We start from the raw sequence: 26,234 nt of genomic DNA on the forward strand, positions 1-26,234 counted from the left end.
GCCCCCTTACCGTTAGGGCCCTGCTTGTGTGCCTCACTGACTTGCTTACTTCTCAGGTGTTGGGCACTAAGCCCGCTGGGGAGGGGAACAGACAGGGGCAACTTAGCCAGCTTTTCTGTAAGAATGTTCTAGCTTTCTTTTGAGATGCTCCAAGGTGGTAGTTCCTAAAGAGGGTTGCCCTTCAGAGCGACCCGAGGCTCTTTTCCAAAATACACATGTGCCACTCACTGTACAGCATGAGATTCCCCTTCCGTAGGTGAGTCTGGGACAGGCATATTTGGTTGGGGGGAAAGGGGAGAGACACCAAAAAACCAAGCCTGGACAGTTCTGTCTTGGATCCATGTTTTGAACCACTGCTCTTAGATTATGTGAAGTTCCTACTCTTATTGTTCAAGGCATCTTAAAGCACTGGTGCCTAGGGACAGGATTAGGGTCTTCCTGATTAATAGGGGTCAGTTTTAGTCCTTGGTCTTCTAAGGAAAGCCCTTTGTATTCCAGGCAGCTGTGGGGAAGTCAGTTGGCTTCTGGCAGAACAGAATGCGTGTTACAGTTTTACACTTGCCACTGCAAGTCATGATAGAGAGGACCAACTGTTGGTTCTGAGTGAGGCGCCTCATTTCACGGATTGGGAGTGTGGAGTGTTTGTGCCGCTAGGCTATGCTGCTTCCTCGTCTGTTGGTTTTGTTTGTCCAGAAGCTGGTGACTTCTGCCTTCATTTCCCTTAAACCCTAACAGAGGGGTGAATTCAATCAGTTTAGTAATCTCTGCCTGCGACCTAACTATTAATTATTCCACATGATTGGTGCCTACTGTTCCTACAATGCACATATTGTGTTTCTCTGTTTAAGGGAAGTTGCGTTTGCCAGCTTTTTATTGCTTTACCTAGATTGTTGGCAGTCGTTTTATTTTTATTTTTAAATAACATTGGTAGGAGTTCAAAGGGAGTCACAGATAAATGATGGTACACCCTTTTGACCCAATTGGGAAATTGTAGGATGGTCAGGAATGGGGGGGATGGCATGATGTGGACTGATAGGAAAAAAAGCAAAGACTTGAAGTGGTAGAAGGTCATAACAGATGGGCTCAAGAGCGACAGGTTTATTGAAGTAATATCTGGCCATCCTTTGCTTAGATGATCCCATTCCTCTCTCAGTGAAGTTTTATGTAATTTTGTGCTCATTTTCCAATTCTAATATCAAAGTGGTATCATCCCCTAGGTTTTCCTATGTCCTCTTTCTTCTTGGGGCCTGTAACGACTCCCCATATTATTGATCCTAAACCTCTACCCAGAACCCCAGACATCTTTACTGGCTTTTACTTCTATTTTCCAGCTCAGTGTTTCCCAAACTGCTTTTGGGGGCACTCTTCCAGTTATTTGTAAAAATGTAGAGAAGATTCTTGACAATGTCCTCCTTGGGGGAAATTCTTAGCATCCACTTGGATATGAAAGGTTATTTTCAGTCCTCACTCAGGTAACCTTTTTAACTTGGTTTAACCCAGTGTTTGTCCAACCTCATGCAAACACAGAGCGCCTCAGATGGGGGATCCTGCAGTGTATTGATTGAGAGCATTCACTTTTTTGTTGTTGTTGTTTTTTAAATGTGATTGAGCAGTGTTAGCTTCACAAGAAACTGAGCAGAAAGTACAGAGAATTTGTAAATACTCCTGCCCCATACCTGGTAAGCACAACCTCACCCACTGTCAATATTCCATACCAGAGTGGTTACAATCAACGAACGTACATCGACACATCATTATCATCCAAAGTCCAAGGTTTACTTTAGGGTTCACTCTTGGTATTCTGTGTTCTGTAAGTTTGGTTAAGTGACATGCATCTACCATTACAGTTTCATACAGAATACTTTTACTGCCCTAAAAGTCCTCTGTGCTCTGTCTATTCATCCCTCCCTTCCCCCTAATCCCTGATCTTTTTACTATTTCTGTACTTTTCCCTTTTCCAGAATGTCATATAGTTGGATCCATACAGGATATAACCTTTTCAGATTGGCTTCCTCCACTTAGTAATAGACATTTAAAGTTCCTCCAAGTCTTTTCATGGCTTGATAGCTTTTTAATGCAGAATAATATTCTACTGTCTGGGTGGACCACAGTTGATTTACCCATGCATCTAGTGAAGGGCATTTTGGTTGCTCCCAAATCTTGGCAATGTTGCATAAAGCTGCCACATACATCTGTGTGCAGGTTTCTGTGTGGACATGAGTTTTCAGCTCCTTTGGGTAAATACCAAGGGGCACGAATGCTGGATTGTATGGTAAGAATATGTATAGTTTTATAAGAAACTGCCAAACTGTCTTGTAAAGTGGCTGTACCATTTTGCGCAAGTTCCTGGGGACTGCTTGATTGCGTGCAAGTATTATTTATTAATATATTTCATGACATAGACACTGCACTTGGGAGTGTTGACTCTGAAGCCAGGCATGGAAGTTCAAGTCTGGGCTCTTCCCCCTCTAGCTGTCTGAGTCTAGACCAGCAGCTACTTTACCTCTCAAGTGCTTAATAGCCTCTAGCACAAGACCAGTGATTGGTAAAAAAAAATCAAGCAGGTCAGAAATGCTGCCCCAGACACCTTTTGTATCCCTCACGGGCATAGTTACCGCCCCCCCCCCTCCCCTACAGCTTTATTTGATCTGTACATCCCTGTCTCCATTCCCACACTGTGGGCTTGGAATGTCCTTAGCTCCAGTTACCAAGTTTCTCTCCCCAGCCCTCCTTATGTTTAAGCTACTACTCAAAAAGCTTTAAGAATCTTTTCTTAGCCCTAGACGCCTTTTGTATCCCTCACGGGCATAGTTACCCCCCCGCCCTTTCCCCTACAGCTTTATTTGATCTGTACATCCCTGTCTCCATTCCCACACTGTGGGCTTGGAATGTCCTTAGCTCCAGTTACCAAGTTTCTCTCCCCAGCCCTCCTTATGTTTAAGCTACTACTCAAAAAGCTTTAAGAATCTTTTCTTAGCCCTAGACAGTTTGGCTCAGTGGATAGAGCGTTGGCCTGAGGATTGAAGGGTCTCGGGTTCGATTCCAGTTAAGAGCACATTCAGTTCTGTTGCAGTCTCTATCCCAACGTTTCTGTCTTTTCCCCTCCTTTCCGCACTCTCTAAAAAATCAATAGAAAAATATCCTCAGGTAAGGATTAACAAACAAACAAACAAACAAACAATCTTTCCCTTAATGACTAAAAACAAATTATTATTTTTTTTGTTAGAAACATCGATGAGAGAGAAATATCGACCAGCTGCCTCCTGCACACTCCCTACTGGGTATGTGCCCACAACCAAGGTACATGCTCCTGACCGGAATCGAACCCGGGACCCTTGAGTCTGCAGACCGACACTCTATCCACTGAGCCAAACCAGTTAGAGCAAAACAAATTACTCTTGAATTCTTTTCATTCAATATATGATTCCCCCTGACACTAACTCTAAAGATGAATCTATCTGCCCTAACCGGTTTGGCTCAGTGGATAGACCGTCGGCCTGCAGACTGAAAGGTCCCAGGTTCGATTCCGGTCAAGGGCATGTACCTTGGTTGCAGGTACATCCCCAATAGAAGGTGTGCAGGAGGCAGCTGATCGATGTTTCTTTCTCATTGATGTTTCTAACTATCTCTCTCCCTTCTTCTCTGTAAAAAAATCAATAAAATATATTAAAAAAAAAGATGAATCTATCTATGAATCTTTGGATCTCTCTGTCCTTTGCATCTCTCCCTTGCTTTCAGCCACTCCTTCCTTCCTCTCCTCTTCCTTCTCTTTTTTTCTGTCCCTTCCTCCTTCCACCTTCCTTTTCTCAATAAGTATTTAATGAGAACCTGAAGAGCCAGAGATTGTGCTAGTGGCTGGACAGGCAAACATAATCAAGATGGGCTCTCTCGCCCAAGGAGTGCACTTTCGCGCCAGGACAGCACATGTGGATGTGGGAAGGATAGGACTGCTTGCGGTCGCAGCCGCTCTGTGGAGAAGCCTTGACCCTTTATCATTGATCATCCCTGTGTTATTTCATGTAATGTCTCAAGTTCACTCAGCTGTTCACATTATCAGTGATGTCTATCAGCTTCCTCGGAACAGAAATGAAGCCCCTTGTTCAGTCAGGGCCTTGGTACCCAGTGATCAAAGATTTACTCCATGACTTAATATGCACAGAGAACATAAGGCCAGGTATCCTATGTAATAAAAGCCTAATACGCAAATCGACTGAACGGCAGAACGACTGGTCGCTATGACACACACTGACCACCAGGGGGCAGATGCTCATTGCAGGAGCTGCCCCCAGCCCACAGGCCCCAAGCCAGCCAAGGCAGGTGCCAGCGGCCTCCCCTCCACCCGGTCATCCCACCGGTTGCCCCACAGATCAGCCCTGATCGCCGGCCAGGCTTAGGGACGCTACCCGTGCATGAATTTCTTGCACTGGGCTTTTAGTGCACACATAAACTGCAGAAGACAGTTTACATGCAATGTGCAAACTGATTCCTTTCTTAATTCTTTTTCCAGCTCCTGTCACATATAGAGAAACTTCAAAATTTAATGATAGACAGTCTAAATGCAAACAATGTTTTCTACAAGAAAAGGATGGAAGAGCAAGGGCAGAGATTCCAGGAACAGAGCGAACCGATTACCATTCAGAGACCACAGGTATTTTTGGCTACCTATGGGCACTGGTTTTCTTTAAGCGGTGCAGTTTATCTAAGAACATGGGTTTTATTTTAGAACATTTGTAAGTTGGGCAAAGATGGAATATTTTTTCCTGTAGCTGTTTGTAAAAGTAAATTCAATCAAATAATTTTTAAAAGTTATTTAAAAATACTGTAGAGCAGATTTATTCAATTAGAATTAGGAACACATTTGAAGGTTGATAAGAATTTCCTTTAGTGATTACTTTGAGAAGCAGCTGAGTCCAGATGCTGCTTTCATACAACTTTTGTCTCCTTGTCTTTAAAGTCCACGTGTCCTCCCTTGTCTTTGGAGGATTTCATGAGAAGGTTAATTTACGAAGTCCAATATCTGTCCATTATCCAGTATGTCCCTATCTGATTCCAAACATGTATCCCTAGAATACTGTTTTTCTTTGCAGATAAAAGAATTTACCAGTAAACCAGTAAACAGTGTCATTGAACCCAAAGGTAAGTGGTCCAGGATCCCAATGCTGGAGGCAAGGCAGGGTCCCTCACCATTGGCTGGACATCAGTAGAAGTGGGGCCGGATGGTTTATGGGTGCTAAGATGGCATTCCTCCTGTTATTTTAATTTGAGAGATCCTTTATCACAACTTAGAAAGTTAAAGAATTTTAAAGACCTAAGTGATTATTGAATGGTCTCCTATATTTTTCATCAGAATATTGTTATGCTCAGGAACCGTTTTCCTCTGTACGCATGTGCAGTCGATGGAGTTATGATTAAAAGGGTCTGGAGACAGGCTGGCTCAACTCCCATCTCTGGCACTTAGTAGCTTTGTGAGTCTCTGCCTCAGTTTCCCCAGTTCTAAAGTTGGAATATTAATAATAACTATATTTTAGGGTTGTTACAGGGAGGACATGTGAAAGTACACCTATTAAACATTCATTGGTGTTAGCTATTGTTATTGATAGTAAAATCAATTATTTTAAAGTACTGGAGAGGCTAACTGCATTATTCTCCGTTGCAGTTGTTTGGGGTTACAGGTTTGTCCTAAGCATAGTGAGGGCATATACAACCTACTCCTAACTGTAGCAATGATAGCACCCATGTCTGTGTCATTCAAGGGAGAGTCTAGATGGGAGACTGGCAGCCAGAAGTACAGGGTCTCACGATAAAACATAAAGCTTGCCTTCTGTTGGTCTCCTTCTAAGTGATCTCAGTCTTGTTTCCTGAACGTCTCGGGTTGTTAAGGCACCTTGTCTACTCAAGAGACTAACTGGGATTGGAAATGGGTGTATGAGCTGGGTTTTCTCTCTGTTTCGGGGGCCCTCAGGAAAGACATTGACCTATATACTGCTTTCCTTCTTGTTTTGAGAGAGAGGTTTGGGAAGGGCCGTGGTTCCCTTTAACTTCTCTTTGAATAGTGAGAGTTCAGATAGTGAGGAATACCTGTATAATTACTTAAATAGCATAAATATTTTTCTGAAAAGTATTTTTAGGAAAAGTTAGCTTTTAAGGATTTCTGTTAAACATCTCTATTGGGTGAGTCACTATATGTTGGTAAATGTCATTGTTTTGTGTGGGGGGGGGAAAGATTAAGGTAAATGTAAGGTATATATATATACCATAGCTTGTGATTTTTGTTATCAATTTAATTATTTATTTTTTTATTTCAGGGAATTCTTTAATCTGGCAAACTGTTGAATCTAAGCCACCTGCCCAAGCTGTACCTAGTAAGTTTCCATCGTAAGCTCAGGATTCTAAAGAAATTTTCTAAAGTGCTAAACCAATACATAACTTCTACTTATTTCTAGAGACTTTTCTTTGAAAATCCCTGTTTGCAGATTACATGATAATATGTTTTAATTCCTGGCTTTCACCTAGTTCTAAAACCAAGATTGTACATATTCCCATGTCTTTGTGGTTATGTTGGTTAGCCATTCCTATTATTTTGTAGTTCACCTAATAACGGGATGACTACAGATTCTTTAGCATCACTCCAGTTCATACTTTTGGGTTTCCCAAGGTGACACACTGTGAAGAAGTGACTGTGTGGCAGCCACCAATGTTGGCCTCCCTGGGACTCTCGGTGCCTCAGGCTTTGAAGTGATGTTCCCTCTGTCACTCAGTCAAGTTCAGCTCAGCACAGCTGTCTCCTGGAGCAATCAGGATTTGGTTATAATCCAAAAAGACATAACCTGTACTGTTTAGAATCGAACAGACTGTTTCTTAATTTGAGATATTTTTGTTTTCATTCAGGAAAGGGTAAGGGTGGAGGAAGTAAGGGAGCCGGTGATCCTGGGCGAGAGAGGATGTGTGCGTTAACAGGGATGTAAATAGAGCGCAGGCCCGCGCTGAGGCGGGGCACCGAGTAGCTGCCTTTTACTAGTAGACGGGCCCTCCGCTGTGTAAAACGGAAAGAACATTGATGAATGTGATTGGGAATTTGGCACTATTGGCTGGAAAATGCTACTGGGTTTAACCACTCATTCCTCTGAGATGCTTCTTGAGGACTTTTTGATGTTGCTTTTGGAATCTGAAGAGGTTGAGAGGTGCTGAAGAGGAGATGGCAGTTTAAATGCTAAGAGTCGGGCCAAGGGGAGAGCAGAAGCTGGACATGTATTTTATGAAATAAAGAAAACAATACAGTTCAAAGAAGGATGAAAGGTTAAAAGGCTCTTGGTTATTATTGTCCATACTTTCATTATACTTGGCATAATATTGGAACAGTAGTGTGTTCCGATAAAACTTTATAAAAACAGCTGGCGGGCTGATATGTCCCAGGGACTTTAGTTTTCCAAACCCAGTAACTTTTACTGGTGAAAATTAACCAGCCTAACATAATCAGTATCCCAACGAGGCATATTTTGGATTGGCAAACTCTACTCCCCTTCACACAACTCTGTGAATATCCTAAAACCCATGGAATTGTGTATTTTAAAAGAGTGAATTCTATTTCAATAAAACTATTATTAACAATTGGTTTAGATTACTTTGAAACATTTGTCCCTTATGATCTGTATATGTCTTGACTAATTTGAGTAGTATTTGGTTTCCATCATGTTCCGTTGCTGATGCTTTAATTAGAGACTTTTTTATGCTGTTTCAGTGAGTGCCCCAGCCCCACAGACTTTGGATGCTAAGTCAAGTCTAACAATGGCACATGGTAAGTTTCAGCAAAGTCTGGGCGTTTTATGTACAGTTTCCACCCTGAGTTAGATTACTTATTAACTGAAAGTACTTTTCTGTGGGGGTAATTACGCAAAACAGAAAACATTTTAGTGAATGCAAATACAGTTAATACCACTTCAATATTCCTATAATATCATAAACGGAACATACCCACCAAAGCCATAAAGTATAAAATGTGTACGTTGCTGGACCTACAAATAGAGATTTTTAACTTTTAGTAGTACTTTCACCATTTATGATTTTGGGTGGAAAGTAGTAGGTATTGGGCGAGAGGGTGACTTTCTAGACCAGCCAACCAATACATGCCACAGGGCATATGTGACTGTTTTTATAACTTTCAGTGTGGCAGCATGTCAACTTGTTAAATAAACAGTTTCAGCGATTGGTTGGGAAAAATCTAAAAAGGACATGTGATGGAAACCAAAGAAAAAAAATAGGACCCACTGGGTGAAATCGCTGCCAGGATTCAGTTGTTGGACCAGACCACGGGGGTGATAATTGTTATTAACATCACCCAATAGATAGGGTGAATATTTGTAGCCATATTTTCCTTTTGTATAGTTAGGAGCATACAGTTTTTTGTAGTATGTCTTTAAATGTGCTATTTTCCTATGGTCTGCTGTAAATTAAAAATGAATAAGACAAGAGGGGGACTATCTTTTTCCTATTTTACCTAATGATTACTTCACTCCACATTTGTTTGTAGCCTTTTAATTAGACTTAAATCCATGATCAATCAAGCTGAACGTTTTGTCTTCGTAAATATTGTGGTCTGCATTTGATGGACTTCGTAATTGTCTCTTTCATCCACTGAATAACGCGTGAAGTATTTATTGCCCCTTATTTTTTTCCTAAGATTATTTCAGATGGACCAGTTCCCTTGAGCATGTGTTCACAATATGTAATGCAAATTCTCCACACATTAGATGTTATTACTCACGTGTTTAGAATATGCAGGGGTTTCTTTTTTTCCTTTAGACCAGTACTACATAAAATGTATGTTGGGTTTATATAAATTTACTTAAATATTGAAATTCCATACAATTTTCTCTGGCATTATTCTCTATTCATATTATTTTATATCAGGTCTAAAATTTCTCTGTTGCCTCCTTTTGTAGGGTTGATTTTTATAAAGCAATTGCTGGCCACTTCTCTTTTGTACTTCAACAGTGTTTGGTTTTCTTTTCTCTTTTTTTCTACTTTTTTATGGTTATAACATTATGTAAGGTCCACATTTTCTTTGCGTCATCTCTTTGGTGCCTGCTAAAGGACGCATGCAGTCTGTATGCTAAGCTACCTGGGGCTAGTTCAAGGGTCCTGACAAATCTGTTGGTTCTAAAGCAATGTGTTCCATGTGGACCTGCCCTGATTGGGCCAGGGCCACAGGAATCAACCATGCCCTCTTGCTGGCATCTGCTGGGATTGAAATGCTACTTTTAAATGCCAGCCAGGCTTGGCACAGGGCCTGCAAACCTTGGACTGGGATCAAAGCTGATTTGTGAGCATCTCGATGGGCAGAAGCAAGGCAGAGGCTTGGCTGGGGCTCACTGACCTACCCCAACCCACCTGTGTTAGAGGTTCGGGCGGGAGAGGCTTAGTCATGTATTGCGTAACATTCATTAGCCTAATTACCTCTGTCTTTCCTTTTGTTCCATCTCAAAGCTTGGTGAGGTTCCTCTCCATAAATAATGTCATGATTACTCGTTGTCTTAGGCTGGGTTCCTTGAGAAACAGACTCTGAGGGGGAGGTTTGCAGGTGGGAGGTTTAGCAGGCAGTGCTCTCAGACAGCACCTGTGAGAGTCGCGGGACTGAGAGGTGCAGCTGCAGTGGAGCCCTCCGCAGATCCTACCAGGAGCTTTAGAGCTGGGATGGCACTTCCAAACTTTCCTGGATTGAGGTGACAGTATCGGATGTGAGTTGTCCCAGGAAATGGTGTGTGTTTGGGGGCGGCTGCTCCCTTCAGCTGAGACGAAGCAAAAAGTAGAAGGAAAAGGTAGCAGGAAAGCACTAGATGTGAATTAATGGTGCACATGAGTTATCTGGCTGAGCGCAGAGTTTGCAGAAGAGATTTGAAGGAAAGAAAGTGGGTTGAGACTGTTCATGGTTACCACTGAGTTGACTGTACCTGTTCAGGGCTGTTCCTGTGGCATTGTGTAACCACTAGGTGTTCTGCAGCTGGACAAGGCTGGATTGGAGAGCTGGGCTTCAGGAAGCTTAGCCAGACCAGAGTATATTCATAGAATCAGAGTTGGGGAGACTAGCTGGGGATGTTGGCAATAGTCTGTGGGAGATTCCTCATCTAGGAATCTAGGTATGGTGATGAAACCAGAGGGAGTTGACATAACAGCTGTGCAGTGGAATTGGTGGAAAGACTGGACAAATGATTGGGGGGCAAGGGTGAGGACAGGAGCAGAACATGATGAGCTCAGATACCGGGTGGATGGTGGTGCCGTTTAGAGAATCCGGAAGACAAACCCAGTGAGCACCAGTTGACTCATGAAATAATCGGCTTAGGTTTCCTTGCCTGCCAAATGTCGAGAATAGTCATGGCTACTTCAGTGGGCTGTGGAAAGGGTCGAATGAGGCAGGGCCTTTGGAGCAGGAGCCACTGAACAGGCACTGGCTCAGTGTTAGCTTGAGTGTAGGGATGATGAAACCCAACAGAGCCAGCAGTGGGAGAAAGGGCTGAGTACATTTTTTTTCTGGAGGTAATGGTAGGTAACTGGTAGGAGTATTTTTTCTGGAAGTGTCCAGCAAGTTCAGAGGGGACACTCAATCCTCAGGGTGTTTCAGCTCTCATCCTGGAGCTCAGGACAGAAACTGGGGCCTTGGGAGTCTGGACCCTCCCCCCTCGGGACACCAGCTGCTTCTTTTGGGAGCTGGGGTCTGGTTGACCTCACGTCCTCAGCCTCTATAGTAGGAGCTCAGGTTCAGGGATCTCCTTCTCCCCAAAGGCCTTGCCCTACATACCACAACAGGAAAAGTCAGAACTTTGACAGTTCACCCTGACTCGAGAGAAATAAGTCACAGAATTATCCCTGTAATATAATGATAATAAATATGCACGTATTTTTTGAGATTTTATAGAACTTTCCTCGTAACCTTACTTTGGTTGTTTTCACAAAGTATAATAAAATATATACCATGTGATAGTAAAAGCCTGTGATTGTCCTCCTAAAATTTCTATTTTCAGCAGTTCAAACTAGTAAAATAGTCTATTTGTAGATCTTTAAGTCTCGATGCTGAATAAGAAATTTGAAAGCACATGTTTTGGTCTTCAGCAGCTGTGGTACATGGATGGACTTAAATGCTCCTTGGCAGGGCTGTGCTCCTTTTTAAAATTGAAGTGGACTCCTGCTTACTAATAGTCTGGGTTCCAAAAGTTCACTTGAAAGTACATTTGCAACCTATGTAATCCTATTAACCAGTGTCACACCAATAAACTTAATTTTAAGAAGTACTTTAAAATGCATTTCTCCCATATAGCCAGTGTTAGATATGTTGACTATGTTGCCGACCAAGCTGTAAGAGCCTATTTACATTTACCTAAATATAACATATATATACTCAATTGTATATACCTATGTATATATGTGTGCATGTGTGTGTATTTGTATATGCTTAAAATAGAGTGCCAGAAATGACCTCTAATAAATTAAAAGCCCGGCCTTTAATGTAGGAGGTATTAAATCTGAGCTAATATATGCAAAACACTGAGATCCATGCCTGGCAATCTGGTGAGCACTCTGTGGTTTGGTGGTAGAATGAAATGAACTCTGTCCTATCGGTACAGGTGGGGAGCTCCTTGGGGAGGGGCCCTGTGTCACTCTGCAAGGTGACGATGAGTGAACCATGCATCCTCCTAGACCCGTGGTTGGCAAACTGCGGCTCGAGAGCCACATGCGGCTCTTTGACCCCTTGAGTGTGGCTCTTCCTAAGCCATAGGAGTACCCTAATTAAGTAAATAACAATGTACCTACCTATATAGTTTAAGTTTAAAAAAATTTGTCTCTCAAAAGAAATTTCAATCGTCGTACTGTTGATATTTGGCTGTTGACTAATGAGTTTGCTGACCACTGTCCTAGACTAAATAAGACTCCCTGGTTACATTTCATTCCTTGTCTGCCTGACTGCCATGGTTAGGGCTTCGGCCAAAACCGGACCTTCCCCATGAAGGAACTTAGCCTTTGTTGATAGAAGGGGGTTTAGCTTTATCCATGCTGGCTGCGGGCTTCCTTGTATCTGCACAGTAACCTTTCCTGGGGAAGTCGCCCTGAGGCCTTGTCTTCCCCACCACTGTTCTGGGGTGGGACTGGGAAATGCCCATCTTCATCTATCATTTGTCTGCCGCCCTGGTGCCTCTCGGAGCAGAACTGGGACTTGAAATGTGGTTTAGGGACAGGGAGGTATTCAAGAATGGGTCTTAGTCCAGCTGCTGACTCTAGGGCCACCTGTTCTTACCTTTTATCATCCTGGTCCTACCACTTTAAAGCTCGTGAGAAGTGCGAGTCCTAGGGCCCTAGAAATTTTGTTATCTTTGGAAATTGAAATATTTTCAATAATTTTCTATTTAGCCACCTGGTCTAGTAGTATCCTTGTGCATTTAAAGAATAATATCAGGCATGAGGTTGATGAATGTGAAACGTTGACTTAATTATTTAAAAATGTAATACCCTGAGAATGGAGTTAAGGGAAAATATGTAGAAAGAGAAGATACCATGAAAAAGTGAGTAGCTTTAGCTGACTGCCTCAATATTTTTCCCCAGTAAATTCTTGCTCTTTTCGACAAGATTAAAATACTATGGGACTATAGCTTTCAATATTGTTTGAAAGTAAACTAATTTTACTTTGCTGTTGTCCTGTTTGTACTATTCTTATTTTTCCTCATTAATAGAGCAGGCATTCTCATCGCACATACTGGAACCAATAGAAGAACTTTCAGAGGAAGAAAAAGGTAACAAAGGTCTTGATCAGGATTTATACCTGCATAGGTTATATTTAGATGCTAACATCAAGCCTTGAAAATATGATCCAGTGGTTTTTAGCACACTGTGTCAAAATTAGGGAAGATGTTTATGTTTGGATTATATTATCAATCTATATATAGTATTTTGTCATCTTACTCCCCTAATATGCCGTTATATTTCCACCCTGATTTATTGTATTCTTAGCATCTGAATAAGTTAATTTGGGGAAAATTAACTTATGTCAATGCAGATATTTTCTGATCATATGACAAGTCGACACATGTTGTGCGCCAGTTGATATGAAAATATTTGTATCACAGTAATTATTTCTCATACCCTGAATCTGTGAAATGTACATGTGAAGTGCCCACTTCAAAAATTATTTTCAATAGAAAGGAAAGCATAACATTTAAGCTCTGAATGTGGAATATGTATGTACAGAATAATGTTTTTGGTGGAATTTGAGAGCTATGACAGGTTCAAGGAGCTAATTAAAATATTACGGCCTACTCAATTTATTTGGCAGTTCTAAAAACTATTCTCTAGAAATTAATGTTTGAAGCTTATGAAAATTATTTTACATTATTAAGAGTATTTTCCACCAAACCAGTATTACATGAAATGTTGAAGGGTATTCCATTAGAAGAGGAAGAAGAAGAAAAATAAAAGGATAAAAAATATGAACAATAAAATGACAATAAATATATATCTATTAACAATTGAATCTAAAAAATAAATGAGCAAGAAATCTAATGAACAAAATAAACTGGTGAATAAAATAGAATTGGAGGCATGGAAACATGGAACAAACTGACAAATCTCAAAGGGAAGGGGATCGGGGGCACGGGAAGAGAGTAACCAAAGATCTTAAGGACACAGACAGTAGGGTGGTGAAGGCCTGGGGCGGGTTGGAAACCAATGGGAGGGGGAGCAATGGGGGCAGGCAAGGGGACATCTGTAATACTCTCAACAATAAAAATTTTTTTTAAGGAGTATTTTCTGATGCTAGACTTGTAGTTTCTAGGACAATTATATTTGAATCGTTTATCATAATTTTCTCCTTAGTAATGATAATATTTTACCATATATCACTTCTTTCAGAGAAGACAAATTGTTAATATTTATATGGCCTCTGGTTTTGTCATTTTTTGTTAGGAAGAGAAGTAAAATTATATATCCTAATACACAGAGTCTTAATATTTGTTATAGCTTCAGTATTCTCTAGACTTTTTCCCAAAAATTTTTAACAAGGCTGCAAATTGAGAAATGACTAAATCAGGCATGTCCATAATATCTATATGATGTATATTGTCATTTAACTTTCAAGAAGCACGCTTTTTCTTTCTTACATGTCATTTATTGGTGTCTGGAACACAAAATATCTTATTCTCTGAAGAAGCCATGAAATGTATCAGGAGGTTCATTAAAAAGGCCCAAAGTTTTGAAACTGGAGCCTCAGGTCATATCGTTCACACTCATTTTAAAAACGAGTCAGCTAGGTTCCAAGAGGAATCCTGATTTGTCCACCATCAGCACTTCGGTTCTAGTTTCTACCCATTGCATCGTTCTGCCCATGTTTCTTTTAGAGTTCTTCTACCCAGAGAACGTGTGGCGTGAGTTTAGGACCATTGATGGCAAACACCATCATTGATTGTTGCCACATTTGGGGAATCAGATTGGGAAAGAAAATCTTCGCCACCATTCTTGGGTTCATACACAGCTCTGGTGGGAGGTGGTACTGAGGACCATCAAAAACACCCCAGACCCCTAGCCGGTGTAGCTCAGTTGGTTGAATATTGTCCTTCGTACCAAAAGGTCCTGGTTTAAATTCCCAGACAGGGCACATACTCAGGTTGCAGGTTTGATTCTGGCAAAATGCTTTGTCAGTTACAGAAGCAGTGACCACATTCTTCCAATGCCTCTACGGAGCTAGCACGCTGGCAGCAGATTAATTGCCATCAATAAGTTCCTCAGCTTGTGCTAACATTTTGCAGATAATGCCTGTGCAATGAATGCCCTAGGGCCCTTGGCAGTGGTTTGCAAAACACTGGCTATTACCAAGAAGTAACTCATCAGGAGGACTCTTCCTTACTAATTGACAGTTGTGTAGAGGCGTACTTGATCTTGCTGTTTATAGGGTGTTAGAATGTGAGGACCAGGAGGTGGTGTTAGAGGCCATTTTTTAAATTCAGAAACTTGAAACCAGGATCAGGAGCTTGCTCCAAGTCATTCAGTTTGATTAGTGACAATGCTGCGCGGCCTTGGGGGAAGTCTCTTCACCTCTCTGGTTTTGGTGTCCTTCTGTGAAAAATGAGGAGGCTCTTTACTAGAGGATAAAGTCCCTTCCAACTCAAAAACTCTGCTTTTGTTTTTTACTGTTTGCTTTGTTTGCTACAATTATTTGCTTACCATAAATGCTATGTTGTACGTCAGATGGACCCATCACAGGTGTGGTCTATTGCGCATTGCTCATCTGCTTTCATAAGCTTTCACATTTGTAATTAGAGGAAGTGCTGATATGTAGAAAGTTTTGCTGTGTTGATCTTGGTGAGCAATACATGCCTGAATTAAAATCTTCAGCTGTTGTTGGTTTTCAAGTGATTAATTCTATCTTTTCCCAAAAACGTGATTATCATTTCCCTGTCCACTCTACATCCTTTCTCTTGCTTCCGAAGTCCAGCTCCAACCTTCTAAGAGTCTTTCCAACCAAGGGGTTTTCTGATTTTTCATAAATGGCTTTCCAAAACCAGTGCCAACATATAAAGTGAATCTGAGGACAGAGGAAATGTTTAATCTGTGGTCATTGGGGAAATAAAGTCACCAAAAGGAACTTGTCATCATGGGTGAGGGTGAACCCGGATCAATCAACCAAATGAATTCAGCGATTACTATCCAAGACCTTATGACGCATCTAAACTGTAACCCAGCCATTCTTGGCTTCCTTTGACCCTTGCGTTTCTCCTTGCGCCCCGGGGCAGACAGGGGCCCAGACTTTTCTTTCGACTGTGCTTCTGTGCAGTTCCTTTTATATCCCAGATGCCGGCCAAAAACATCATCTCTGCATAATCAGCACAGGAGGTGCTTGTGTTCCAGTGTTAGCTCCCGCACTTCCAGACTGTCTCTTGGTACCTCTTTTTATTTTTAGCTATACCTATAGTTGTAGAGTCGATGGCCAACTGGCAGCCAAAGTCAGTGACACAGCATGGCTGCAGCTAAACCCTCTAGATTAAAATGCATTGTCAGTTTCTAGGACAGAAGTACCTTTTTAGGGTGGTTTCAGAATACTGGAAAACAATGGTTGGGAAGAGCAGTGAAAAGAGCAGCATACGTGCTGAGAATATAAAATGTAAGATTACTTCTGATTTTTAATCATATACAGTTTTATCATTTGATTTAGAAAGCCGCACTAGCAAAGTATATAAAAGCATCATCATGCAAGGTTTGTCCTCCTATTTAACGTACAAATAGTAATTTGACTAATTTTGCAGTCAGCAAACCCATTTATTAATGAACAGACAATACTCTTTACTACTGGAATTGAGCTAGTGTTTAGAAAACATCTCAACCAAAGGCATTTTGTTTAAGATCTACACATCTAAGTGCCTTGGGCAACTAAATATCCTATCTACTGAAATGGATGGAACAGGGAAAATGGAGTGTCTGTGGGGGCCCTCCTAGAGCCCCAGATCCAGGCAGTGATATTTGGTGAGACTCCCCTGTTTGGAGACTAGGAGATTAGACTCCAAAATGATAATACTATTGTATTCTCCCAGATCTTCCTTTGCACCTTCTCTAAGTGTCAGAGCTGCCCAACTTTGGGTCTCTTTCATCAAACTTTCCATTTTTTTTTTTTTATGAAGGACTCAGTTCTTCAAGGTCACACGCCCCTTCTCCAAATTCTCTTTAAGTATACATTTTTTAGTGGGGCCAATAAAAGAGGAATAGGGAAGGAAAAGTTAGAAGAACCTGGCCTGTTATTTTCCTTTATTTTAAATTATAGGTTGTTTTAAGCAAAACATGCTTTCCCCAAGACTTCTGTTAACCTCTTTTTCATTTTGGTAAATATTTTAAGAGGGATAATTTCACATTTTGAAATTTCATATGAAAATTTCTATTAAGTTTACTATATAAAAACTTAGTTATTTAAAATGAATTGAGCTTTTTCTTTGTAAACTGATAAATAAATTCTAACTGGATTTAGGAAAAATGAATCATTCAGGAAATAGTAAAATAATTTTAGAATAAAACTTAGTTAAACTTCTAAATGTGTTTTTTTTCCCATTGTGCTTCTTTAGAGACAAACTTCTTGCATTATTTACCTAGATATAATTCAGTTAAGGGATCAAGAAAGAGTCTTTAAAGACATTTGAAGTTTTGAAGCTGACTTAAAGTTTTAAAAGCTACAGTACTTAAGCATTATACATTGTGCTGAATGACTAAAATATCCCCAAACTTAAAAGATTACAAATGCTTACTTGCTGTTTAAAAGTTGTATTTTATCCTTTTCTACTTAGAGATTTAATGTATTTGTTTAATTGCTTTTTTAAAGCATTTTTTGAAACTTTATTTCAGGAAGGGAAAATGAACAGAAATTTAAAAACAGCAAGAACCATGTCAGGAAAGCTTGGAAGACTAACCCCTCTCTCACTAAGAAAATAAGATCAATCTTGGAGCAGAATTTGTTGGGGAAATTGGAAAGCTTGGGGATTAATGCAGTAAGTTTACTCATTTTTTGAACATTTGCTGGTTTGTTTTCTAAATAAGAAAGAATCAGAGATGAGAAGAAGACATGTCAGTTCTCTCCACATTAGGAGACTAGAGGTTAATGCACCTTTCCCAGAGCTTCATGAATATTAAATCATTTAAACATAGAAACAAATCTCTGAGGTAAGTGACAATAGTATCTCCATTTTAAGAGAGGTTAAGTAACTTGCTTCAGGTCACACAGCTAGTAATGAAGGAGCTAGGGTTTGTATCTCGGCCGTTGCCGTGCTGCTTACATTCTGCTATTAACTTCAAATTGTTGCCTGTTACAAAATCAACACTTAAGCAATACTTGTTAAATGAATGGGTAAATGAATTATATTTCATGTTTTTACCAGATTGAATTATTCCGGTACAAAATGCTTTTTACATTTGCTTTTTACATTTTTATTGATATACATAAAATATATAAATCTTAAGTGAACAACTTGAATTTATGTACCTACATATATGTATTTACATATGGATGTGTATAGTGTTTGTGTAAATAGATCTGTATATACACATATGTATCTATGTATAGACATGTGCATGTATATATAGATATGCATGTGTGTACATGTGTTCCTATATGTATGCATATAATCATGTGTGTATATGAATTTGTGTGTATATGTCTCTGAGTGAGTGTGTGTGTGTGTGTGTGTATGTGTGTGTGTGTGTGTGTGATCTGTACCTACCACCCAGATCAAGACATTGATCATTTTCAAAACCCATTCCTTAGTCAATATCACCCCTTTTTCTTCAACAACAGGTAATGGTTATTCTGACTTAATTTTGCTTGTTCGTGAACCTCATGTGAATGAAATCACACATCATGTAGCATTTTATATATGAGTTCTTATGCTTATGATTTTGTGTATAAGATTCATATCTGTTGTTTCATTTTGCAGTGGTTTGTAGTATAATATGCATTTTACTGCCTGAATATGCTACACTTTATTCCCTGTTAATGGACATGTGGACTTCTAATTTGCGACTCTTTTTGACCACTACATTCTTACATATGTCTTTTGATGGACATAGGCATTCTTTTCTCTTGGATATCTATCTGGGAATGAAATTTCTGAGTTTTGTTGTAATCGGTATAGCCAAATAGTTTTTCAGTGTTTGTACCAATGTACACTATCCCTATCAGTGCATGAGAGTTTCAGTTGCTCTTTCACCAACTCTTAGTGTTGTCAGTCTTTTAAATTTCCATAGGCTCTTTTTTTCAGGTGGGGTTTGACCATTCCTTATCTCATCCTGGGATAATTGACTAACTTAATATTTTATTCCTTCAGGATACACGTGGTATTCCAAGCGATCAATTGAATAGAGTGCTAAGAACCATGGAATCAAAAAGACATAATCAAGAAAGACAGATGCCTAACATTCAGCAAATTCGAGAGTCCCTTGAACATCAGGTCAGCTCTAAAATTGAGGAGAGAATAGTACTGACTTCAGGTAAGGCTGTTACTAACTGCCATTTCATTTCTGCAGATGGAAGTGAAATTGAACAACCTTTTCATAACTTTAAATGGTTCACAAACTTTGGCACTTAATTTGCGATTTTATTGTTGTCCGAACCATTAAGTGTTGGTTTTTGTATTTTGTTTTTACATTTAAGAGAAATCCTTTCATGCGGGCTCTAGACCCTAGAGATGGGCTTGTTCATTTCAGTGCCAGCATAGACAGTATTACAGTCTTTTCTTCTGCTTTTCATGCACTGAAGACTCATGAATAACACTACTATTCCAGACAGGTACAGTGGTTCTCAAGGGGAAACCCTTTCAACTGGAGAAATACCCAAAGCAGTGCAACTTCCTCCCAAAAGCAGACAGTTGATTAAACAAAGACCTGTTTTCACTGATAGAACATCTGTCCCAAAGTAAGTATTTTCCAACCCTAAAGTTTTTACATGAATGCTTGTCTTAGCTTGGGCTTCCATAACAAAACATCATAGACCAGGCGGCTGACACAACGGAGATTTGTGTTCTGACACTTCTGGAGGCTGGATGTCCAAGATCAGGATGCCAGCTAGCCAGTGAGGGTTCTCTTCCTAGACGTGCAGATGGTTGGCTGCCTTCTGGCTGTATCCTCACGTGCTCTGGTCTCTCTTCCTCTTCTTACAAGGATACGAATCCCCTCACGAGGCCCCCATCCTCATGACTTCAGACCTAATTACCTCTCAAAGACCTTTCTCTAGCTACCATCACTTTGTTGGGGGTTGGGGCTTCAACATGATTTTAGGGGGACACAAACATTCAGCTCACAACAATGTTTAACTCAACAGAGAATCATAGTTGCAATTTCTACCCATCTCTCATAGGTACTGGGAGACTCTTGTTGCTCACCCTCTTTAATATACATTAAAAGCAAAAATCACCAATTCCATAGAAATGTATGTTAAATTACATTATTCACTCATGCTGTTTAGAAATAGTTTTCTTTTCTTTTCTTTTTTTAGAATTAAGAAAAATATCACAGAAGATCATTTTCCCAGAAAGTCTTCAAATATTACGTGAGTAGAGTACTTGGGTGGGGAGAGGTTATTTAAAGAATTGTTTCCACTGAACATCCCTTTCATTGTAAATTAGTATGCTCATTGTGGTTAACTAAAGCCTTAATTATTAAATGTCATAATTAATTTGTTATTCCTTTTTGGCGTTTATTTGTTTATTAGTTTTTATACAATATAATAGTGCTTATCACATTGTGGCCCCCATTAAGAAGTAGAACCAACCCTAACCGGTTTGGCTCAGTGGATAGAGCGTCAGCCTGCGGACTGAAAGGTCCCGGGTTCGATTTCGGTCAAGGGCATGTACCTGGGTTGCAGGCACATCCCCAGTGGGAGTTGTGCAGGAGGCAGCTGATCGATGTTCCTCTCTCATCGATGTTTCTAACTCTCTATCCCTCTCCCTTCCTCTCTGTAAAAAATCAATGAAACATATTTTAAAAAAAGAAGTGGAACCACCCTGCTTCACTTCCATTATTTGCTCCCCCTCTCCCCCCTCCCCCCGCCCAGTGTCTATTAATTTTCAATAGGCTTGATAAATTGAAGGAATGATGTTGACTTTTCATGGCTGGTGTGGCCAGATGATATTTTAGCATTCTAAGGCTCTCTTAGGGTATTAAGAATCCTAACTCAGTCAGTCATTAACTGTGTGCCATTGATTCAATTGAGTCCCAGTTTTAAGTTCAGTGTTTTTTAAAAAGATTTTTTTCTTTTCTTTTGTTTTCTTTTTTTTTTTTAAGAGAGAAAGGAAGGGAAAAGGGAGGGAGAGGGTAACATCAACATGAGAGTGAGACATCTACCATCTGCCTCCTGCACGCCTCCTACTAGGGATTGAGTCCGTAATCCGGACTTGTGCCCTGTTAAACTAGCAACCTTTTAGTACATGGGACAACACCCAACACACTGAGCCACACCGGTCAGGGTTAAGTCTCAGTTTTCTTATCTGTAATATGGGATGAAACTGCCTTTTCCACAGCATAGTTATATAACAGTAAGAATACATGAAAAGGGCTTGGCCTCAGTGCTTGGCACTTGTGGGTACTCAATAAATTATAGGTATATTACTGTTATTAATTATGAGGAAAACTAATTTTATAATTGAATTTCATTATCATTGACTTATTCTAGAGATATAGATACTATAAATCTGTACATTGATGCCTTATGTACATATATAAATATATATAGATAGTAGAGACAGTAGAAATATAATATAGTAGAGACAATATAAATAATGCCTTACCCTTCAAAAGCTCTTTACATGTACATAATCTCATGGGAAGAGCTTTATTTCATGGGATATAGTATAACTAAACAATGTCTGAAATCTAACTGTTCAGTGAATATTTTTTAAATGAATGAACACTGCTCTGAACTTTCATTTCCCTTTAAAATGGGGTGACAATTCATGCGGTTATACAAACGAGATTGTAAAAGGGCTTTGTAAGATACAGTGTAAAGGTAAGTTATAAATAATGACAGTATTTTTAAAGGTGAAGTAGTTTTATTGCCAAAAATATTTGTTCCCACTGAGAAATATTTTTCTGAGGTATGTAAAAACCAAGAAGGTTAAGAATATACAAGTTTGGATTTAGAGGAGGAGTGTCATAGCTTCAGTCCATTTTGGTATTTATGCCAAATGGTTGTCAGGTCTGGATTTGAAATGACTCTCCAGCCTTTTGCAGAAGTCCTGGCCTTGCCGCCATCTCTTCTCGGCCACACCCTTTGTTTGTTAAGCTCCTGGGAATTACCTGAGAAAGTTCCCACCACTTTAAGAGGCATTAACATTTGTAAATCCTGGAACTTGTGAAAACAGCACCCTCTGTTTGATTTGTTTAGGTCGCCTCCCTTTAGTTCTGAGGAAGACTTGGATGCTGGCGACCTCGTCCAGGCATACACATCCCCAGAGTTACCTCTTGTGCCACCGTCTAAAAACAACAAGAGTAGCTTTGGAAGGAAAACTGTCAAGAGTGACACTGACTGGACCGAAGGCAGTGAAATTGACGACTCTGATATTTCTCCCAAGCCCATGGGTGAGCTTTTATCATTAAAAGTCCTTTGGGAAATTTTGTTTAGGGCAGTGGTTCTCACCCCGGGACAGCCAGCACAGGCAGTCTGAGCTGGAAATGTGCTTGAGGGAAGAACAGGGCTTATCCAAAAGCTACCGCTGCCTCAGGAAAACGGACAGGGCTTAACCACAAATGATAGTCACATGGAAGGAGAGGAAGGATTCGGGAATGCCTGGGTGTAGTAGTCCCCTTGGGCTGCTATAACCACGTACCACATACTGGGGGGCTTAAACAAATGAATGTGTTGTCTCATAGTTCAGAGGCTGGAGGGCCAAAATCAAGGAGGCCAAGTTAGTTCCTACTGGGGCCGCAGGGATATATCATGTCTCCCTATCATCACATGGGCCTCCCTCCATGAGTGCCTGTGTCCAGATTCCCCATGTTTGTAAGGGCACCAGTCATCCTGGATTTGGGCTCACCCAAATGACCTCACTTTAGCTTCATTATCTCTTAAAAGGCCCGGTCTCTAAATAAGGTCACATTCTGAGGTATTGGGGTTAGGACTTCAACATATGAATTTAGAGAGACATAGTCAACTAATAAAATTGGGTGACTATAAGAATGGCTATTCTAATACATTCTGCTTTTGGAGATGGGGCAAGTCTAAAGGAATGTAAGGTCCAAGTCTGTAACTGTTGTTAATTTGCTAAAGAGAAATGGTACTCTAGGCTCACTTAAAAAAAAATTCCATTTAATATAATTTTTAAAATATATTTTAACCGTATCAGATGTAAGTTAGTTTTGGTATTGTATACACATATATTTGTATAATTGTCTAAAATAGAACTAATTCATTTAAAATAATTAATATTGTTTTTGAAAATACCCATATGATTATTTTATTCATGTAGGTTACCTCACTGAAATTAATGTTTCTGATCAGAACTTGAATGAGACCATCCTTCTTTGATTTAAAATTAAAATTTTTGGTGGGCGCATAGTGCATATACAGATCTTGTAGCATAGAAACCCACACACCTGAAACCTATATGTTCATGTTGACCAATGTCACCCCAATAAATTTAACAAATAAAAAATAATTTAAAAAAATAAGATAAAAAAAATTTACTGCTCCTAGTCTAGAGAGCCATTATTTTTTAAGGAAATTATAAGTATTTAATGTAGCATTTTAAACCCCCAAATACATCAATTGCGTTTAATAGTACATACTTATTTGCAAAGCTTAAACTCAAAATTGCTTGTTAAGTTATTTTGGAACTGAAGATAGATACAAGTTTTTTAAACTTTTCCTATTTTCTGTTGGTCATATAGGAACCTCCATTAAAACATTAACTGAAAAAGTTGAAAAGACGGTTTCAAATCAAAGAAATGTGAGTAAGCCAGTTGGTGGGATTAATGTTGCTGAAGCATTCATCAAAAGAGAATTTAAAGAAGAACTAAAGGTGAAATCATTTTTACTTGCTAACTATAGAGAATTTCATCGTAATTTTATTTTTTGTAGTATGGAGGTTGAGATTTTTATCTTTTCTTGTTTTCAGTATTGCCTTTCTTCCCATTCCATAGAGAATCAAAGATATTGGAATGATAACTGGTAACAATGTCTTATGCTTATCAAACTACAGCTTTTCAGAATCCTGTCCTGTGTGTTGATGCTATTAGATGGTTTGTCCTCAGAAACTTGTTTCAGCCTAGAATCTGGGGGCTCTAGATCTGAATCCAGGGATTTTTCTGCTGCCATGGTGTGACCTGGAAGTAAAATAGGGACTTTTCAGGGTTTAGTCCAACTCAGTAGTTGGTGGAGAAATCCTTCAGTAGTTGATGGTGAACCGAGGGGAGGGCAGAGTCTGAGCAGAGGAGAGGCCTTTACAGTTCCGAGCAGTTCCAACACCCAGGACACCGGTGTTTCTGTGGAGGAAGATCTCCCTTTGTATTTCTGGCACAGCTCAGACGTGTCGACAGGGTCTGCTAGTAGTAGTCGTTCTTTGCTTCATTTTTCACTTAGATGAATTCTTTTCCTGTTCGTCTATGGAATCCAGAGCATTCTGTCAAACTACATTTATTAGTTAGTGCTATTTGTTTTACACCAGCCAAATATGACAAAACGCCATGTGTGTATTTCCAGGCAGAGCGCACGTGCCTCCCTTAGAAAGGCTGTGGTAGATAGGCAAGTCCTTTCGGGTAGGGGCTATGCCTGAGGGCCTGCGTGTGGATTAAATGTCGTGATCGCATGTAAGAGCTCCAGGGCTGCCCTAGCTCCTACTTGGGGGAGCATCCTAACTTTACTTCTAAAAGGCAGTGTTTCTGGAGTTTTCCATATTTATGATTGGTAGAGTAGAAAACATTATTTTCCATGGCAAGAAACAAAAAAGGGTTTTTTTTCTTCCAACACGGATTTCTAAATCCATTTCCAGAAATGACCAGAGTATGGATCCTCTGAGGTTCCCAGCTTCATATTGCTCAGTGTCAGCAGCTCGTCTGGCCAACAAAGTGACATGTGCCACTTCTTTAGGAAACATTATTCTCCATGTATTTCTTTTAGTGCTCAGATGTGGATGATGACGACTGGGACATATCATCCTTAATAGAAGAAAAGTCTCTGGGGAAAATAACCGGGAAAGAGCAGAGAGAACCTCCACCCGTGAAGCATGAGTCACATTTGGCTCAAGTGCCAACTGCCTGGGGTGCACCAACTCCTAGAGGGCCAAAGAGAGAAGGTGTGCTACTTTGGTGTCTTCCAGAAGCTCGGTCCATTTTCCAATTACTGCGTTTCATCTTTATAAATATCTAATTAAACTATGCAAATATATCCTCAGACAGAAACACTGTAGGCATAACAAAGACCTCGATGCTTTATGTTATTTTAATAAGGACTGAATATGCACAACTTACTGATTTGTGTATATTTACTAATTGTTTTTATTTACTTTTAGAACTAATCTTTAGTATTTAAATTTTAACATTGTTTTTGAAAATGCCCATGTAAATATACTCTTCATGCAGGTGCCCCATAAGAATTAAAATTTCTGATCATGCACTTGGATGAGGCCATTCTTCTGGCAGTCTTCCTGTGTTATTCTGTTTACATATTAAGTATTTTTATTGTCTTTGAAGGAAGGTTTTTCTTGTGGCGTTATAGCCAGTGGGATAAATGACAATGAAACCATTAATAGAAACTGTTCCTGGATAAGTCCTGGAGTCTGCATAAGGCCAGAGACTTAACTCTTGATGCATTAATTTTTTAAAATTAGAAAGTGTAATTTATGTTTTTTATCAGAGTAAATCTTGCACACAGTGAAAGTCAAGGTGTACGTACAGGAGCGCTTCCCACCTGTAGTGCCCCATCAATCTGCTATTAGTGCCTCTGCTTCTAGACCAGTGGTTCTCAACCTTTCTAATGCCGCGACCCTTTAATACAGTTCCTCATGTTGTGGTGACCTCCAACCATAAAATTATTTTTGTTGCTACTTCATAACTGTAATGTTGCTACTGTTATGAATCGTAATGTAAATATCTGATATGCAGGATGTATTTTCATTGCTCGCGACCCACAGGTTGAGAACCGCTGTTCTAGACTTATCAACTTGAGATATTAACTGTCAATGTCCTATTAAACAGATGAAGACTTAGCTCATTTTCTCTACTCACACCTCTCATTGGTATTTTTGTACCCATGTTTGTAATTTTAAATTAACACGTCAATACCAGCATTTGCTCTGGCCACTTGCAGCACTATCTCTCAACCACTCTGCTTTGTAAAATGAACCATTGCTACCTCTACCTTTCACTTCACCTTTTCCCTCCACCAATGTGTCAGCTGGGCCTTTACTCTGACATTGTCAAGTCTTAACACCGACCTCTGATCTGGAACTGTCATTAAGTTCCCTGTGCTGCACCTGAAAATCGATTCTAATAGTTGAAAAACCAAAAGGGCATGTTTATGGTACAAGTGACTCCAAGTTCCCAGGGCAGAGAGGACTCTCTTAGTCCATTTCCTTTGTCTTCTCCCTGTGCCATGACCCCAGGCACCTCAAAAAGAAAACCATCTAGAATCAAACTCAAGTGGAACTCACTAACTGTTCAATGACTCAAGACAGTTTTTAATAAACTTTATATTTAAGCTCATCTACCCTGAAAATCCATGTTTACCACTTAAA

At 39.9% G+C, this 26,234-nt stretch overlaps 1 protein-coding gene across 1 annotated transcript in view; it reads left to right on the forward strand.

Moving 5' to 3' along the window:
• The window catches only part of DZIP1 (DAZ interacting zinc finger protein 1), a gene marked incomplete at its 5' end in the record, with an annotated part of 50,694 nt that overhangs the window by 20,836 nt on the left and 3,624 nt on the right, over positions 1 to 26,234 (forward strand). The window contains 12 exons of the mRNA XM_006755054.2: positions 4,508 to 4,648; positions 5,088 to 5,136; positions 6,306 to 6,362; positions 7,739 to 7,795; positions 12,717 to 12,776; positions 17,362 to 17,504; positions 18,837 to 18,999; positions 19,294 to 19,423; positions 20,003 to 20,056; positions 21,890 to 22,083; positions 23,392 to 23,522; positions 24,620 to 24,794. Of these exons, the coding sequence (XP_006755117.1) occupies positions 4,508 to 4,648; positions 5,088 to 5,136; positions 6,306 to 6,362; positions 7,739 to 7,795; positions 12,717 to 12,776; positions 17,362 to 17,504; positions 18,837 to 18,999; positions 19,294 to 19,423; positions 20,003 to 20,056; positions 21,890 to 22,083; positions 23,392 to 23,522; positions 24,620 to 24,794 (1,354 nt within the window). The remainder of the gene's footprint in view (positions 1 to 4,507; positions 4,649 to 5,087; positions 5,137 to 6,305; positions 6,363 to 7,738; positions 7,796 to 12,716; positions 12,777 to 17,361; positions 17,505 to 18,836; positions 19,000 to 19,293; positions 19,424 to 20,002; positions 20,057 to 21,889; positions 22,084 to 23,391; positions 23,523 to 24,619; positions 24,795 to 26,234) is intronic.

This window comes from Myotis davidii, unplaced genomic scaffold (genome assembly GCF_000327345.1).
Source record: "Myotis davidii unplaced genomic scaffold, ASM32734v1 scaffold133, whole genome shotgun sequence".
Taxonomy (NCBI): Eukaryota; Metazoa; Chordata; class Mammalia; order Chiroptera; family Vespertilionidae; genus Myotis; species Myotis davidii.